General features: G+C 39.6%; 1 protein-coding gene across 1 annotated transcript in view; it reads left to right on the plus strand.

The window, feature by feature from the left end:
* Positions 1 to 20,074, plus strand: part of SLC39A12 (solute carrier family 39 member 12) — an 83,854-nt gene that overhangs the window by 12,870 nt on the left and 50,910 nt on the right. Inside the window, exons 4-5 of the mRNA XM_042993659.1 lie at positions 11,230 to 11,402; positions 16,921 to 17,092. Coding sequence (XP_042849593.1) covers positions 11,230 to 11,402; positions 16,921 to 17,092 — 345 coding nt within the window. The remainder of the gene's footprint in view (positions 1 to 11,229; positions 11,403 to 16,920; positions 17,093 to 20,074) is intronic.

Genomic DNA, 20,074 nt, shown 5'->3' on the forward strand with positions numbered 1-20,074 from the left:
ACTGCCAGCTTTTTGGAACTCCGAGAACAAATGGGATGCCAGGGATGGAGCCAGAATGTTTGTTCTGCACATTTCTTTGTACTCGACAAGGCATTAAAAATGAAATGACGTCTAAAAAATCTGTACCAGGAGGCCCTGTTTTTCACACCAAGGGCTCTCGGAATGTCGCATAATAGCTGTTGCTGCTGCCAACACACTTCCTCTTGGGAAGTCACAAGAAAAAGGGAGATGTGAATTTACCAAGGGACCGACAACGCCCGTGATCTGGGTAAACCTCCCAACTCTGAAAGAAGGGATTGGGGTCTGGGGCCATACATTCAGTGTTGAACTTTCCCTGGACCTGTTAGCACAACCATTTGAGGGACAGATGCGGGTTTCTGCAGTTTATTTTCTTTTTCTGTGAAAAGTTGACATGTAATTAAATCATGTTACCTGGCTGTCATACACAGGAAACAAGCCAGGGAAAGGCATGTTATGCCGAGAACAATTTTGAGGTGGGAAACAGGGGTTGGGAAATTTTAGCGGTGCGATTCCCGTTGAACTGGAGGAGAGCCGTGATTCCACTTTCCAAATAATGTCAAGGTGTAGGCCACTTGAAGGCTCTGTCGCCCCCAAGAAATGGGAGGTGATCAGACTGCAATACAGAATATAGTTAGAGGCAAGCTGGGTAGATATGGATCATTGTGGACCTTCATTAAAATGCCCAAGTAACTGCTCACGAGCGATCTACAGTATCGCCTCTTGGGGCAAAAACCAGTCACTTTTGCATCTGAGAAGTCACAATTCCGTTTCCAAGTGCCATTTCGTGTCAGCACAATTAGGTGTTTGTTTCAGAAGCCATGAGACATTTTCTCTCACAGCTGCCCCGAGCTAGGACTCTGCTGATATTGATGGTATCCTGGAAGACAGTATGCTCATTTTAAGTGTTGTTTTTCATTTAAAACTAGTAGAGTTAACATACAGTGTTATATTCGTTTCAGATGTACCCTATAAAGATTCAATACTATACATAACTTATCGCTCATCAAGACAAATGTATTCTATATCCCTTTCACCTATTCCCCCATCTCCCCCTGCCCCCCTCCCCTCTGGTAACCATGTGTTTGTTCTTTACAGTTAAGAGTCTGTTTTTTGGTTTGTCTCTCCGTCTTTGCTTTTTTCCTTTGTTTGTGTTGTTTCTTAAATTCCACGTGTGAGTGAAATCATACAGTATTTGTCTTTCTCTGACTCATTTAGCTTAGCATTATACTCTCTAGCTCCATCCACGTTCTTACAAACAACAAGGTTGCGTTTTGTGTGGCCGAAGAATATTCCGTTGTATATATACAACATCTTCTTTACCCATTCATCTGTTGGTGGACACTTGGGCTGCTTCTGTAGTTTGGTTATTGTAAAGAATGCTGCATAAACATAGGGTGTATAGAACCTTCTGAATTGGTATTTGTGCATTCTTTGGGAAAATACCTAGTAGTGCGATTGCTGCTTTATACGGTAGTTCTATTTTTAATTTTCTGAGGACACTACATACTGTTTTCTGCAGTGGCTGCACCAGTCTGCATTCTTACCGATGGTACACGAGGGTTCCTTTTTCTCCACGTCCTTGCCAACATTTGTTATTTCTTGTGTTTGGATTTTAGTCATTCTGAAAGGTGTGAGGTGATGTCTCATTGTGGTTTTGATTTGCATTTTCCTGATGGGAGTGATGTGGAGCATCTTTTCATGTGTCTGTTGGCCATCTGGATTTTTTTTTTTCTTTCAAATTTTCATTCAAATTCTAGTCAGTTAACATACAGTGTGATATTGGTTTCAGGAGTAGAATTTAGTGATTTATCACTTACATATAACACCCAGTGCTCAACACAAATGCCCTCCTTAATAGCCCATCCCCTACCCAACTTCCCTCCATCAACCCTCAGTTTGTTCTCTGCAATTAAGAGTCTCTTACGGTTTGCTTCCCTCTCTGTTTTTTTTTTTCTCCTTCCCCTATGTTCATCTACTTTGTTTCTTAAATTCCATATATAAGTGAAATCTTATGGCATTTGTCTTTCTCTGACTCATTTCGCTTAGCATAATATACTCTTACAAATGGCAAGATTTCACATCATTGCAGATGGCAAGATTTCATTCTTTCTGATCGCTGAGTAATGTTCCATTGTGTATATACACACCCCATCTTCTTTATCCATTCATCAGTCAATGGGCATTTGGGTTCTCTCCATAATCTGGCTATTGTTGATAAGGCTGCTGTAAACACTGGGATGCATGTGCCCCTCCAAATCAGTGTTTTTGTATCCTTTGGGTAAATAATACCCAGTAGTGCAGTTACTTGTCATGGAATAATTCTAGTTTTAACTTTTTGAGGAACCTCCATACCGTTTTCCACAGAGGCCGCACCAGTTTTCATTCCCGTGAACATTGGAAGGGATTTCCCCTTTCTCCACAACCTTGACAATATCTGTTGTTTCTTGTGTTGTTGATTTTAGCCATTCTGACAGGTGTAGGGTGGTATCTTATCATGGTTTTGATTTGTATTTCCCTGATGATGAGTGATGTTGAGCATCTTTTCATGTGTCTGTTAGCCATCTGAATGTCTTCTTTGGAAAAATGTCTATTCATGTCTTCTGTCCATTTCTTAATCGGATTATTTGTTTTGGGGGTGTTGAGTTTGATAAGTACTTTATAGATTTTGGATACTAACCCTTTATCCGATATCTCACTCACAAATATCTTCTCTAATTCTGTAGGGTGTGTTTTAGTTTTCTTGATTGTTTTCTTCAGCTGTGCAGAGCTTTTTATCTTGATGAGGTTCATAGTTCATGTTGGCTCTTGTTTCCCTTGCCTCTGGTGATGTGTCTAGTAAGAAGTTGCTCTGGCCAAGGTCAAAGAGATTGCTGCCTGGGTTCTCCTCTAGGATTTTGATGGTATCCCATTTCACATTTAGGTCTTTCATCCATTTTGAATTTATCTTTATGTATGGTATAAGAAAGTAGTCCAGTTTCTTTCTTCTGCATGTTGCTGTCCAGTTTCCCCAACACCATTTGTTGAAGAGACTGTCTTTTTTCCATTGTATATTCTTTGTCGCTTGTCAAAGATTAATTGACCATATAATCATGGGTTCATTTCCGGGCTTTCTATTCTGTTCCACTGGTCTGTGTGTCTATTGTTGTGCCAGTACCATACTGTTTTGATTACTACAGCTTTGCAGTATAACTTGAAGTCCAGAATTATGATACCTCCTGTTTTGTTTTTTGTTTTCAAGATTGCTTTGGCTATTTGGGGCCTTTTGTGGTTCCATACACATTTTAGGATTGCTTGTTCTAGATCTGTGAAAAATGCTGTTGGTATTTTGATAGGGATTGCATTACCTCTGTAGATTGCTTTGGGTATTATAGACATTTTAACAATATTTATTCTCTAATTCATGAGCATGGAATGTTTTTCCATTTATTTGTGTCTTCTTCAATTTCTTTCACCAATGTTTTATTATTTTCAGAGTATAGGTCTTTCACTTCCTTGGTTAAGTCTATTCCTAGATATTTTATTATTTTTGTGTAATTGTAAATGGGACTGTTTTCTTAATTTCTCTTTCTGCTTATTTATTATTAGTAAATAGAAATGCAGTAGGGACACCTAGGTAGCTCAGTCAGTTAAACATCCAACTCTTGATTTCAACTCAGGTCATGATCTCACAGTTCTGTGTTCGAGCCCCACATCTGTGCTGTCAGCACAGAGCCTGCTTGGGATTCTCTCTCTGCCTCCCTCTCAACCCTTCCCCTGGTCTCTCTCTCTCTTTCTCTCTCTCTCTCTGTCTCTCTCTCTCTCTCTCTCTCTCTCCCACACACACACACACACACATACACATTCTCACTCTCCCCCAAATAAACTTAAAAAAAAAAAAAAAGAAAAGTAACAGATTCATGTTCATTGATTTTGTATCCTGCAATCTTATTGAATTCATTTATTAGTTCTAGTAGGTTTTTGGTAAAATCTTTAGGGTTTTCTATGTGTAGTATTATCTCTTCCTTACCAATTTGTGTGTCTTCTATTTCTTTTTCTTATCTGATAGCTATGGCCAGGACTTCCAGTACTATGTTGAATAAAAGTGGTGACAGTGGACATCCTTGTCTTGTAACTGACCTGAGAAGAAAAGCTCAGTTTTTCTCTCCATTGAGGATGATATTGGCTGTGGGTTTTTCTTATATGGACTTTATTATGTTGAAGCATATTCCCTCAAAATCTACTTTCTTGAAGGTTTTTATTATGAATGGATGTTGTATTTTGTCAAATTCTTTTGCTGCAACTATTGAAAAGATCGTATGTTTTTTTATTTTTTCTTTTGTTGATGTGATGTATCACACTGATTAATTTGCAAATATTGAACCACCCTTGCATCCTAGGAACAAATCCCACTTGATCGTGGTAAATGACTTTTTTTAATGTATTGTTGGTTTCAGTGTGCTAATATTTTGTTGAGGATATTTGCACCTATGTTCATCAGAGATATTGGCCTGTGGCTCTCCTTTTTGTGGTGTCTTTATCTTGTTTTGGTACAGGTAATGCTGGCCTCATAGAATGAATTTGGAAGGTTTCCTTCCTCTTCTTTTTTCTGGAATAGCTTGAAAAGAATAGATATAACTCTTCTTTAAATGTTTAGTATATTTCACCTTATGAAGCTCTCTGGTCCTGGACTTTTGTTTGTTGGGAGTGTTTTAGATTACTGATTCAATTTCAGTACTAATAATCAGTCTGTTCAAATTTTCTGTTTCTTCCTGATTCTGTTTTGTTAGGTCACATGTTTCTAGGAATCTATCCATTTCTTCTTGGTTGTTCAATTGGTTGGCATATGATTTTTCACAGTTTTCTTTTATAATCCTTTATATTTCTTTGCAATTTTTATTTCTTCTCTTTCATTTCTGATTTTTAAAATTTGGGTCCTCTCTCTGGCTGAAGGTTTTATCAATTTTGTTGATCTTTTCAAAGAACCAGCTCCTGGTTTCATTGATCTTGTTTTTTGTTTGTTTGTTTGTTTGTTTCTATATTGTTTATTTCTGCTCTAATATTTATTATTTCCTTTCTTTTACTGGCTTGGGGTTTTGTTTGTTCTCCTTTTTCTATCTCCTTTAGGTGTAAGGTTTGCTTGTTAATTTGAGATTTAACATGCTTTTGATGTAGGCCTGTGTTGCTGTAAATTTCCCTCTTAGAGCAGCTTTTCCTGCATCCCAAAGATTTTGGGCTGTTCTGTTTTCATTTTCATTTGTCTCCATTTATCTTTTAATTTCCTCTTTGATTTTTTGGTTGACCGATTTATTGTTTAATAGTACATTATTTAACCTCCAAATATTTATGTTCAGATTTTGTCTTGTGGTTGATTTCTAGTTTCACAGCATTGTGTTCAGTAAAGATGCATGGTATGACTTCAATCTTTTTGAATTTGTTCAGACTTGTTTTTTGTTCTAATATGTGATCTATTCCAGAGAATCTTCCATGTGCACTTAAAAACAATATGTATTCTGCTGTTTTAGGATAGAATGTTCTGAATATATAGATCCATTTGGTTCAATGTGTCATTCAAAGCCACTGTTTCCTTGTTGATTTTCTGTTTGGATTATCTGTCCATTGATGTAAGTGGGGTATTAAAGTCCCTTACTATTTTTGTATTACTATTTATTACTTCCTTTTTGTTTGTATTAACTCTTTTATGTATTCGGGTGCTTTCATGTTGGGTGCATAAATATTTACAATTGTTATATCATCTTGTTGGATTGCCCCCATCAAAACATTTTTTTGTAATGTTTTTATTTTTGAGAGAGAGAGAACATATGCACAATGAGTGGGGGAGAGGCAGAGAGAGAGAGAGGGAGACAGAGACTCTGATGTAGGCTCTGCACTGTCAATGCAAAGCCCAACGTGGGTTTCCAACCCACAAACCATGAGATTATGAACTGAGCCAGTCAGCTGCTCAGGTGACTGAGCCACCCAGGAGCCCCACACCATTAATGATTATACAGTGTCCTTCTTTGTCTCTTATTTCAATCTTTTGTTTTAAAGTCATTTTATCCAATATAAGTATTGTTACCCTGGTTTTCAAATCCATTTGCATAATAAATACTTCTCCATTCCTTCACTTTCAATCTGCATGTGTCTTTAGGCCTGAAATTGGTCTCTTATAGGCAGCATATAGATGGGTCTTGCTTTTTTATTCATTCTGTCATCTTGTCTTTGATTGGAGCATTTAATCCATTTACATTCAAAGTAATTATTGATAGGTAAGTATTTATTGCAATTTTACTTGTCTTATGATTGTTTTTGTAGTTCTCTCTTCCTTCCTTCTCTTGTTCTCTTCTCTCATGATTAGTTGGCTTTCTTTAGCGATATACTTGGGTTCCTTCCTCTTTATTCTTTGTGTATCTATGACTAGTTTTTGATTTGTGGTTTCCATTCATTTTGTATATTAAATTGATAGTCACTCACGGCTGAACCCATTCTTTAAACCTCTCCCCACCTCCATGTTTTAGATACATGGTGTCATACTTTACATCATTTTATTTTGTGGGTCCTTTAAGTGATTTTTATAGATATACTTATTTTTATTGCTTTCATGGTTCCTACTTTTCTTACTCTAACTTACAGTCTTTCCTTGCCACACAGAATCCACTTTAACATTTCTTGTAGGGCTGGTTTAGTGGTCATAAATTCCCTTAACTTTTGTTTGTCTGGGGACCTCTTTATTTCTCCTTCTATTCTGAATGCTAACCTTATTGGATAGAGTACTCTTGGTTCCATGTTGTTTTCTTTCAGCACTTTGAATATATAGTGCCATTCCATTCTGGCCTGCAAAGTTTCTACTGAAAAATCAGCTGATAGCCTTATGGGGTTTCCTTTGTATGTAAGTATTTTCTTTTCTTGTGGTGCTTTTAAAATTCTTTCTTTGCTGCTTCTTTTTGCCATTTTAATTACTATGTGTCTTGTTGTGGACCTTCTTGGGTTGATTTTTGGGGGGCTCTCTGTGCCCTTGGATCTGGATTTCTGTTTCCTATCCCAGATTTGGGAAGTTTTCAGCTATTATTTCTTCAAATAAATTTTCTACCCCTTTTCTTTCTCCTTTCCTTCTGGGTTCCTTATAATGTGAATATTGCTGAGTTCCCTAAGTCTATTTTCATTTTGAATTTTTTTTTCCTCTCAGCTGTTCAGCTTGATTTCCTTCTATTATTCTGTATTCCTGGTTGGTGGCCCATTCTTCTGTTTCCTCTAGTCTACTATTTACTCCATCTGGTGTATTTTTTATTTTATTTATTGCATTCCTCAACTCTGATTGGTTCTTTTTCTGTCTCTTTGTTAAGGGTTTCATTGATGTCCTTCAGTCTTTTTTTCGAGTCCTGTGAGTATCTTTATAACCACTGATTTAAATTATCTAGCAGGCATATTTCTTGTCCCCGTTTTGTTTAGGTTGCTTGCTGTGATTTTGTCCTGTTCTTTCATTTGGGACATATTCCTCCGTCTCTTCAGGTTGTCTAACTCTCTGGTCTGTTTCTTTGTGTTAGGAAAGTCAGCTATGTCTCCTGCTCTTGATAGTAGTGCCCTTATGAAGAAGAAGTCCTGTAGTGCCCTGCAGTTCAGTGTCTCCTGTTCAGCAGAAGCTGGTGCATCAGGAGAATCTTCTATGTCTCTTGCATACATCCTGCTATTTTGGCTGAAACACTTTTTCCTTCAGTCCAGTAATCTGCAATGGCTCTCTTTGCCTATTGTGGACAGGGTTTGGTCCCTGTGGGGTTAGTGCAGGACACTTTCCCTGTATTGTACCCTAAGAAGCCTTCATTGGTGGGTGGGGCCTATAGTAAGACCAGCTGTCTGTCCCACTGCTAAGCCTCTACCCTGATGGTTGTGTGTGGTTCTTTCCCTCTCCCTGGGGCAGGAGTCAGTTTGGTGTGATACTGGCTCCTGTTTGGGATGCTTGCACACTGCCAGGCTTGTGGTGCCACTTTGGATTAGCTAACCCAAGAATGTATTGGAGGGGGCAGATCCTCAGAAGTGTGTGGGGTCGGAGGAATGGTATTAGCAAGGTTTGCCTGGGTCTGCTGCAAGAGGGGACGTGAAGCAGAGGCCTGGCTGGAGGGAATGTGTCTGCAGGGGAAGAAGGGGCAGGGCATGCTCTTTGTAAGTTATGCAGTGAGTGTAGGTGCTGCACTGGGCCCCACCGATGCCTGTGTGTCTGGGCTGGGGGAACAGGGAAGGAAAATGGCACCCACCATCATCTTTGTTCCTGGAAAAGTGTCCCATTGATCCCTGCCCTTCTAGCTGGAGCTCTTAGATTAGTAAACACATCTCTCCCCCGTATGCTCCTGGTATTTTTCAAACTGCTGTTTCTACGTTGTATCACAGCAGGTCTGTCTGTTGTAATGTTTCTTTAAGGACTGGGAGTCAGTTTCCTCTCACCCTCCCAGTTCTCTCAGAGCCAACGCCACTGATTTTTAAATTTCCAGATTTTAAGCCTCATTCATTGTAAGAACTTGTGAAATTTCGTCCGTTTAGTTTTCAAAGCCAAATGTTACGGAGATTTGTCTTTCCTGAGTGGGCTCCTTGGCGTGAGAATCTATTTCTCTCCCCTTTCTGGGATTGTGGGTCCGCCCTCCCCCAGACTCTCCTGCAGTCTTTTTCACTCCTCACCATGTCTCCACCCTTCTTACCCTCTTCAAAGCTGCCTCTTCCCTACATTTAGCTGTGGTGAATTTGTTCTTCCAGTCTTCAGGTCATTTTCTGGGTTTTTTACACTGATGTGTTACCTAGTTGTATCAATGGGACGAGGTGAACTTAAGGTCCTCCTACTCTGCCATCTTCCCCAGAAGTCAGTTTTAAGTGTTTTCTGTTGTTGTTGTTGCTGTTGTTGTCGTTATATGAATTCTGAATATTAAAAGTAGACATCTAATAAAAATGTAATGTAAACAAAAATATAAACAGTAACATAGTCAACCCCCATGCACACAGTATCTAGCCTCAACACTTACCAGCAACTGGATAATCTTATTTTTTATTTGCCCCCACCCTTTCCTATCACTTGATTATTTTGAAGCAAATGATTATTAACTATTTCGGTGTGAACCTCTAATAGACAAGCGTTTTTAAAAGCCCCTTATCACCAATATCACAACTGAAAAATTAATATTGATTCCTTAATATCACAAAAAAAGCCCATTAATGTTTACATTGCCCTGACTGTTAAAAAAAGATGTTTCATTTTTTAGCACATCAGGATCTAAATAATGTTCATAAAATGCAGATTGTTGGGGTATCTCTTCAATTTCCCTTTATAGATGTCATGCCTCTCCCCGACTCCACCTTCTCTATTTTGCTGTGGTTTTTTTGTTAGAAAAAAGGGGACTGTTTATCACATCTGGGTTTTGCTGATTGCGTTTCTAGTCATCTAATATGCATTTCTGTGCACTGTGTTTCATGTACATTGGATGTCGTAGAGATTTGATTAGGTGGTTTGTTTACTTGGAGGATCCTGTCTTAGAGTTAGTACCTTCCGCCAGAAGGTACGTAACATCTAGTTTTCTCTTTTTGAGAAGTCATAAAGTATTGATGATACTTGTCTATGTTGATTGTTTGCAGCTTACGAAATGGTGTTCTTCTAATTGACTCTTTTCTTCTTCATTTATTAGTGTAATAATTCTGTAATGGAAAACTGCCCCTCGTCACAATTTCGTTTTATTGAGGTTTGTAAAGAAAAGTAAGAATAAATTCTTTTTTTTTTTTAAGTTTATTTATTTACTTTGAGAGAGAGCACACAAGTGGGAGGGCAGACAGAGAGGAAGGAAGAGAATCCCAAGCAGGCTGCATGCTATCAGTGCGAGCGCATGAACTGTCAGACTGGATTATTTCTGTTATTCTTTCTTCGTCTTCGGTAATTTTTCCTTTTACCATTTCACACGTGCTGCTGAGCTCCTTTTGTGAACTTTTCATTTCACTCACCATATGCAACACCAGAATTTCCATTTGAACCTTTATATAATCTTGATTTTCTTATTTCTTCTATTTGCTGATTTATTATTGTCACACTTTAATTCTTTAAATATGATTTCCTTTAGTTCCTTCAGCGCACTTATAATAGCTGCTTTGAAGTCTTTTTCTGCTTAATCCAACATCTGGGAATACTCAAAGACATATTTATTGACTGCTTTCCTCCCTGATTCTGGGTCACACGTTCCCATTTTTTTGCAAGTCTTATAATTTTCTTTTTGCTGAAAGCCAGTCATTTAAAATAAAATATTGTAGGAACTCTAGTTTGTAATTTTTCTTGTCCTTGATGATGACATTCAGGAAAATACCAGGGACGTTGTATTCCCAAGCAAGCCGATGGATAAATCCAAAGAAATTCACCACTATACTTAATTATTCTGCATACCAATTAATTTTTAAAATTTTTATTTATCGATTTATTTTTGAAAGGTGGGGAGGGGCAGAGGGGGAGAGGGAGAGAGAGAATTCCAAGCAGGCTCCATGCTGTCAGTGCACAGCCTGACGTGGGGCTTGACGTCCTAAATTATGAGATCATGACCTGAGCCAAAATCAAGAGTTGGACCCTTAACCAACTGAGCCACCCAGGTGCCCCTGTACCAGTCAGTTTTTAAGAGCCTCGAGCTGTACCAAGGGAAGCTAAACTGTAATCTATAAACTGAAAACCATACTACAATAGTATTAGAAGACAAAGTCAGTTGTCTCTATAATCTCAGATCTCTTTCATTTTCTTTCTTGTTTCTGCATAAACAAACCCTTAAAAGGAAAATAATTTGATTGACTTAAACATACCATAGTTTACCTATGGAGGATGTATATAGTACCTCAAGGAAATGAATTTCCTATGGATTAGGCCAGTTCTATCCTTTGTGTGCATTTTTATGAGGAACATCTAGAAAAAGAAAGAGTTGGCTCAAGAGAAGGCATTTCTTTGGAGGAATTGCCCACTGTATCATCCCTAGGAGTTAAAAGTGGTGGGAACATCTTTGTAAGACTGATTCAGCCCCAAAGCTTAGTCAAGATCTTATGAGGGGATTAACATTCATGTGAAGTATAAGTTTTCTTTTATTACTTTTCAGAGTAACGTCTTGACTTTTCATTAGGACCACATTTATTTAGCAAAATATCTATGCTGTGGCCATAAGAAATTGTAATTATCCTGAGATTGACCTGTCTTTATTCTATGTGACACCAGATTTTGTATGAAATTTCTAGAACTAGACCAACTCCTCAACACTCTCTGGACCAAAAGTACCTGTATCCGAAAAGATAAAATCCATCGCCTTGAAAGGAAACAAAACAACCTAACAATCTATGACTGGGGATACCCTAATCTATCTGTATCCATGGACCAAGAGTCAGAAGACATTTCAGTTTCCTGGGATAAGGTATCGTTATTCTTCTTCTTATACCACCAATTGCTACTGTCAAAGTGGTGAAAGTTCTATAAGAGTTGTGAAAAACTTAAGGGATGATGTGTATTTCCTTCAGTGTGAAAATATTCTATTTGTACGGAGTGGTCATGGGTTTTTTTCTTCTACAAGTGGGTCTCTGCTGACATAAATGTGAGGCCAAGACATGTAGGAGAATAAGACAATAGATATAGATAGATATACAGATAGTAAATATATACATATATATATATATATATATATATATATATATATATATATATTTTACTACTTCCTCTCTTGTATCTATATCGAATGCATGAATAATTAACTCAACAAACATACTGAACATTTATTACCTGCCAGTCACCATCACGGTCATTGAGTATACAGTGTTGAAAAAAATAGGCACAACGCGGGGCACCTAGGTGACTCAGTCGGCTGAGCATCTGACTTCAGCTCGGGTCATGATCTCGCAGTCTGTGAGTTCGAGCCCCACAACGGGCTCTGTGCTGACAGCTCAGAGCCTGGAGCCTGTTTCAGATTCTGTGTCTCCCTCTCTCTGCCCCTCCCCGCCCCCCCCCCCCCCTCTAAAATAAATAAACATTAAAAAAAATAGGCACAACTCCTTTGGAACCTACAGGATAGGAATAGAACACAGACATTGCATATATACTTAAAATGATGAATGAATGCTTTAAACTTAGATAAGGTTATGAAGAGATTACTTTGGGCTGTGAGCAACAGAGAAATATTTGTATAGTAGGTAGCACTGAGAAGGTTTTTGAGAAAAGGTGATGTATGAGCCTATGAACATATGTATACCCATATTTCCTAAAGTTGTGCCCCAAAGTACATTCACTTGTCTATCTTGGTATTTCTTGAAATGGGTCCTATGATTAAATTGGTGTGGGAAATACTAGAAATACATAGTACACTGTGGCATATTAGGGTATCTGGGAGGTCTCTCAGCAAATAAACTTCTTTGATCTTATTGAATCCAGCAATTCTCAAATTTTGACTCTAGAATCCTTCCCTGCCCTAACCATTTAAAATCCTGAGAAACTGATGTTCCGCGAGCGTGGCTTATGCTTATTGAGTACGTATGATGTGTTAGACATAACGCTGTTTCACCTGCATTGCCTCATTTAATTATTATAACAACTATATGAGATTGGGGTCTATTATTCCAATCTATGTGAGATTGGGATCTATATACTATAGATACATTTCCATACTACAGATGAGGAAATTGAGGCATGGAGCTAATAAGTAATTGCTTAATGTTTACAGAAACTGAGGATATATACAGAGGTTGATGACATATTCTGTGCTCTTAACAACTGTGCTATTGCTTGGGGAAGGGTTGACTTAAAGAAAACTGGTTTTGTTATTTGTATCTCAGATGAGCAAGGTACAATTTGTACCTTAAAAGAGCAAAATCCCCTACAGATTGCTAACAATTCGGAACGTTTTTCCTGTGAGTTATGAATACATGATTGCACAGTACCATAGATTCCGTCCCTACCCCTGGAAGTTTGTATCTCTTAATACCCTTCACCTGTTTTGCCCAACCCCTTCAACCCTCCCCACCCCCCACTCTGGCAACGACTAGTTAGCTCTCCATATCGAAGAGTCTGTTTCTTTTTTATTGTTGTTTGTTCTCTAGGTTTTTTTTTTTAAGACAAAATCAGATTATTAATTAGAATATTAGATATTTTTAAAAGTGAATTTTTGTTACTTGTGCAATATATATGACATTTATTAAAGTTGATTCTTTCAAACTCCTGCTTATTGTATTCAACCCAAGGTGAAGAGAGCTGAAGCCTGTGTTGGCCTTTGTTTGCGAAGTCTTTTTAGATGCTTCTTCAGGACTGGCTCTGAGGAAGGGGGCAAATTTGCCTAATGGAGACCTTATCTTCATAACGAATGCAGATTGTTTCCTAAAATTTAGGAACTACCTACTTAAGGCACGTGGCTTTAAAAAAGAGTTTTTTAAAAATGTTTTTATTTATTTTTGAGAGAGAAAAAGAGTACGAGAAGGGGAGGGGTAGAGAGACAGGGAGAGACACAGAATCTGAAACGGGCTCCAGGCTCTGAGCCGTCAGCACAGAGCCCAACATGGAGCTCGAACTCACAGACCGCGAGATCATGACCTGAGCAGAAGTTGGACGCTCAACTGACTGAGCCACCCAGGCGCCCCAAGCATGTGACTTCTAAGAACAGTAAGAGTCATTTGCTGTGCTACCAATGCCAAGTAAACAAAATCAACCTTTTCAATGGTTCTTCTCTGTCCCAACATGTCACTTTGCTTGTGACTCTTGATAGGACACTAAGATAGACTAGATCTGAAGAACCTGTGTATGTTATTTAGACCAGTGGTTCTCAAAGTTTTGTCTCTCGACCAGAAGAGTCAGCATTGTCTGGGAACTTCTTGGAAATGCAAATTCTCAGGTCCCACCCCATCATCTTTTTTTTTTTTTAACGTTTATTTATTTTTGAGACAGAGAGAGACAGAGCATGAACGGGGGAGGGTCAGAGAGAGGGAGACACAGAATCTGAAACAGGCTCCAGGCTCTGAGCTGTCAGCACAGAGCCCGACGCGGGGCTCGAACTCACGGACCGCGAGATCATGACCTGAGCCGAAGTCGGCCGCTTAATGGACCGAGCCACCCAGGTGCCCCCCACCCCATCATCTTTGAATCAGAAACTCTGAGAAGTAGAACCCAGCACTCTGCCTGTTAGGAAGCCATCCAAGCAATTCTCAAAACTAAAGTTCAGGAACCACTGCTTTAGAATATGTTTGTAAAGTTACCATACAAGTCTGATGACATCAACACAAGGATACACATATACTGAAATTTTATGTAAGGGAATAAAGCTAGTTAAAAAAAAATTTTGTTACATTTATTTATTTTTGAGAGACAGAGACAGCATGAACAGGGGAGGGGCAGAGAGAGAGGGAGACTCAGAATCAGACGCAGCCTCCAGGCTCCGAGCTGTCAGCACAGAGCCCGATGCGGGGCTCAAACCCACAAACCGTGAGATCATGACCTGAGCTGAAGTCAGATGCTCAACCGACTGAGCCACCCAGGCGCCCCAGGAAATAAAGATAGTTTAAAAGTTATTGGCTGGATAATCTAAATTTTCATTCTATATTATTCTTTATTAAAAATATTTTGGGTTCGGGGCACCTAGGTGACTCAATCCGTTAAGCATCTGACTTCGGCTCAGGTCATGATCTCACAGTCTGTGAGTTTGAGCCCCGCGTCGGGCTCTGTGCTGACCGCTCAGAGCCTGGAGCCTGCTTCAGATTCTATGTCTCCCTCTCTCTTTCTGCCCCTCCAGAGAGAGCTGCTCTCACTCAGTCTCTCTCCCTCTCTGTCTTTCTGTCTCAAAAATAAACTTAAAAAAAAACTATTTAAAAATATTGGGGTTTAAAATTTTATAGAATATAATGAATGACCTTTAAGGCCATTTATGTTAGTGATTTCAAAAAGAAATTTAAAACCAACAAAGGACCTGAATAGTACAGGAACAGCAAATAAAGATCAAGGGCACAGAAGCTTATAATAGAATACCCGTACTCTAGGAGAAGGTAGTCTAAGACCAGAACTATTCGATTTCTTGGCAATGAACTGGGGAAAGATGCATGGCATTCTGTTCATTTCCTCTCTCCCCTGCTTTACTTACCTACCAGTCGAGCACTTCTTAATGAGAATATTTATTACGAAGGATTTGTCGTCAAAAGTTTGGTGTTCGTTTCCCTTTTCTGTTGTCAGTAGCTTTAATGATGAAGTCATTGTATCCCATTAGTAACAAATGGTGCAACAGAAAATACTGTCTTTGGCATAAATTATTTTGACAAAAGGAGAAAAAAAAATCCCAAGTTTAGTTTTCTGTTGCTGCTTTTTGTAGTAGAAGCCTTTTGGAGTTTTGCCCAGCCTTTTTCTGAGAAATGCCTGCCTCAGCCACAGGCCTGAGGCTGGCAGCCATGTCTGAATGGAATGATCCCACCTCCTATCTCGAGGCAAGACTGATTGAACCAGAGGGTTGTCTGACCCAAGGGAGTTCATCTGTGGCTTTGCTGTAGCAATCAGGTCTCTGTCAGGACTTGCAGACTCAACTCAGCCTTGGGTTTGTGGGCTGAGAGGTCGCTTCAGAGTTGGGGCTTATATGGCCATGTGTTTACTGAAAGAGAAAACACCGGACTGTAAAAGGAAATAAATATATGCAGAGGGAAAGAGAAAGGAGAAAATACTTGGTACCGAAGAGAGAGAGAGAGAAAAAACAACTTTAGGTTCTGATTTTCTAGCTTCAGATTGAGTTCCTTTTGAGGTGTGGCTACCTTCTCAATCTTGGAGATCCTTAGTGTCCTTTCAATACGATCTCCTCTTGGTTCTTGCTGGTTCAAGTGGCTTCTCATCCCTGCCACCAAACATTTCCGGATCAAGATAGGACATTTTTTATTCACGGGATCTTCTCCCCCCAAAAATTGTCTGTGGGAAAACCCAGCAAATATGTCATCATTATTTCCTGATTAGCAATGTGCCTTCTTAAAAATCCTTACGTTCTAAAGCGTGACAAATCAGGAAAGCCTCGCAAGTCAATGAGTTTCTTAAAATACCTTATTGATTGTGACTGGAGCTCACGAAGATATTGCACGAGGGTCTGACTTCAGACCCCAAAGATTCTGCACGAGGGTCATCCATTTGTGCTGGTGGAACTATACACATTAAAACCTTTAAGTGTAACTTCTGACACACAAAATCAGCCCTTAACACTTCTGAGATGCACCAATTCCTTGTGGCAGCTTTTAGAGACGTCTTGCATTTGTTCTTTATCTATGATCCTGATCTCTTATAAATATGCCTATACAACGTAGAAAGGCTTTAAAGACAGAGGAGCAGCAGTAGGCAATCGTAATGATTTCGGTTGTTTTTGTGGAGAAGGGACATCCCTTACAAAGGTAGCCATATCGTTTAGTGTTTACACACGAGCTGGTTGACACAGCATTCACTTGTTAAAATATTTACTTTGATTGCTTTTGAAAAGACATGTTGCCTACACAGGCTTACTAAATCAGAGAATATTAAAGACAATGATCTTATAACCGCAGAGCACCTGTTTCTCATTTGAAGTCTTCGTTCTGTTGCTACAAAGCCATCCCCACTAAAAAACAACAAAAGCATCGAGGCTTCCTTAGCCTGCTGGCTAGCAAACCATGCCACACATTGTAAAACACGGTTGCATGTTTTCAGGAAGGAAAAAAGTGTGCAAAACTCGTACTAGATAATACTCAAAATAAAAGTGAGAGACAGCTGGCTTTGATCAGAGATGAAAAATAATCCTTGGAAATTATATATGCACAAAGATTGCAGGGAAGAAAAATGAAGTCATGGCTTCATGTGTCCTTTTTAGCCATTCTGTTTAGTTCTGACTCTTTGGGAATGGCAACTGATGGTGGTAAGTTTGTTTGCTGAGATTAGTAACAATGACGTTTTCCCCCAAACAGACTTGCTTCTCTGCCGGGCAGCTGGTGGAGATATTTCTACAGAATAGCCTTTCACCCATTTCGAAGGAAGACTTTCAGCAAATGAGTCCGGGAATCATCCAGCAATTGCTCAGCTGTTCTTGCCAGCTGCCAGAGGACCAACACTCAAAGCTCCCACCAACCACTCTGGAGAGTAAGTTGTGGTTCTTCCCTGAGAAAGTTGGTGCCTATAACGTACATAATAATAACAGTTGATGGAAAGTTGGTGCACATAATGTCCGTAATAGTAACAGTGAACAGAAAGTTGGTGCACATAATGTACATACTAATACCAGTGAATGGATGGATACTTACTACATACCACACGCTGTTCAAAGCATTTTACATGTCTCACCTCATTTAATCCTCACAAGCACGCCATGAGCTAGATACTATCAAGGTCCCCCTTTTACAGATAGAGAAACAGGCACATAGAGGTTAAGTGACCTTCCCAAGGGCACACCGCAGGTAAGTGATGGAGTTGGGATTCAAACCCGGGCAACCTGGCCCCAGAGTCATTGTTGTCAGCCACTATGCTACAGTACCCTTCACTGAATATTTTATAGTTTGTATGTACGTTATATAAATTGATTTTTGTCCCATGTATATGACTGAGTCATAGACCAACTTAGTTCATAGTTGAGAAGGGGCATGATATGAGAGCAAGAACCTTAACGATGGGGTCAGAAATGCAAAGTTGAGCCATCTATCCCCAGCCCACTCTTGTGATCTTAAGCCTTCTCTTTATTTCCCTGAGCCTGTCTTTTTTTTCCTGCCCAGGGCTACTCACTGTAGCACTACTGTAGTAGGTGAGCTCTTTACCTTCTTGGGGTAGCTGTAAGTTTCAAATGGGATAAGGGGTACGAAACTGTGTTGTGGAATTTAAAGCACTGTGTATTTAAAAGAAAAGGAAATAGTGGCCTGAGAACATTCGTGAGGGACCGCAAAAATGTGACCGTGAATGCAGGCACCATTCCAAATATTACCAGTGATCCCAGGGCCTTGTGTATGCTTTTTTCAGAGCATTTTGCTTTCTCTTTGCGATAGCGTCATGATGCCCATCCGGGATGAATTGTCCAGCCGCTCACTCCTAACTCACAGGGAATTGTGCTGCGTTCAGCGGCTCATTTGAAGAGTTCACGTGAACAGAAACCTTGCCAGACCTAAATATCTACCACATTCGCTGAAAGGAACAGAATTTCATTAAAACTGAGCTCTCATTAAAAGTGAGCAACTACATAATTCAGCACCTGGTGAGCAGTGATGGCTCTAAAATGGGTGAGAGGGACAGAAGCACGGCACCTGGGAGACTCCAGGAGCACGTTTTACATTTACATTCCCACCACCTCCCATGGTGTCTGCTTCAAACAGGCCGCTACAAAATAGCTTTCTGAACTGCAGATCTGCGAATTGTTTTTCTTTCTCATGAACACCTAGATCCTTCTAGGGACTAGTCTTGCTGAGAAAAATTCAGAGAAATCACACTCACTATGGAACCTAGGCAAACATTACTGTGCTCGATTTAAAGTTTTGCATTACGTGACTTAAGGGAAAGGCTTAAATATCAGACAATGTAAGAAGGAGGCACAGGAGACGTTACTAAGAGTAGTGTTTGGTGTGCTGGGACCTGACCCCAAAGTTCCAGGTTGGGTTGAGTTTCCGGGAAACAGTGTTATGACCACGTATAAATCAGGTTTCAGATATGTTCAAAGCAGCTGCCTAAGAATGGCTAGGTGTTTAATTATTAGGTCAAGTTCTATTATAATGATGCGAAACATCTAAATAGAAACTCTATAAGTTGCCTGACTCCAGTCAAGATGTCATGACACCTATATGAGGACCTGGGGTAATTAGCAGAGTCCTATTGCCACAAACGTCAGATTTTATGGTTTTCAGGCGATCTTTGACACATGAGAGCAGGTGAAATCTGGTTCACAGAGGACCTGAACGTTTCTAAGCCCTAGAGTTAGGAAGTGTCCATCCCAGGGGCTCCTGGGTGGCTCGGTCGGTTGAGCGTCCGACTTCGGCTCAGGTCATGATCTCGCAATTTGTGAGTTCGAGCCCTGCGTCGGGCTCTGTGCTGACAGCTCGGAGCCTGGAGCCTGCTTCGGATTCTGTGTCTCGTTCTCTTTCTGCCCCTCCCCCACTTGTGCTCTGTCTCTCTCTCTCTCTATCAAAAATAAATAAAATATAAAAAAATTTTTTTTAGAAAAGGAAGTGTCTATTCCCCTCCAATACCAGCTGTCGTTGCCCTCAAGACAAAGGCGAGAGGAGTAGAAGAAGAATCAAAGGACTGGAAACTTTGTCTTTTGCCTGGGAAATCCCACACCCTAATTTATCCTTGTGAATTCTCAACATTTTCTGACCTTTTGTAGCTTTCATAAAAATGTGGCAACTTTGAAACCTATTAGACATCCAGGTGCTCATGTGAAACTTCAGCTGTCTTTAATTTATGTATTTGATGAGAAGAATGACACTCCCCCATACAGTCTATTTGTCGAAGAGTGTGATATGAACCTTGGTTAAATATCTCCAGGGATGTTTTTATAACATAGGTGTTTTTATTATGACAGAACAAAATGAAACCTCTAGGTGGGTAGATGACCATTCCAAACGATTTTTATTATTTTTTAATTTTTTTAAGTTTACTTATTTATCTGGAGGGGGGCGAGAGAGAGAGAGAGACAGAGAGGGAGGAAGGGGCAGAGAGACAGGGAGACAGAGAATCCCAAGCAGGCTCGGTGCTGTCAGCACAGAGCCTGACACAGGGCGGGATCCCCACAAACTGAAATCATGACCTGAGTCAAAAATCAAGACTCGGATGCCTAGCTGATAAGCCATCCAGGTACCCATATTTTTTTAAATTTTTAATTGTGGTAACAAACTGAAATTGAAATGAGATTTAACCGTTGTTAAGTATAGAGTCCTCTCTATCCTTTGAACAACAACTGTTTTATGGAGAGCTTCCCTAGAAGTGAAGGGGTAGTGATAAGAATGGAAAAATTTAAAAATTGCAAGTTTTTGCTTCTTTTGAGTACACTACCAACTCTATTTTAATATTAGACTCCTGTCTAATTTAGAACATATAATTCAATAAAAGTGCTCTTAAAATCACAAGTCTATTATCATGTTACCA

Source organism: Panthera tigris, chromosome B4 (assembly GCF_018350195.1).
Source record: "Panthera tigris isolate Pti1 chromosome B4, P.tigris_Pti1_mat1.1, whole genome shotgun sequence".
NCBI classification, from domain to species: domain Eukaryota; kingdom Metazoa; phylum Chordata; class Mammalia; order Carnivora; family Felidae; genus Panthera; species Panthera tigris.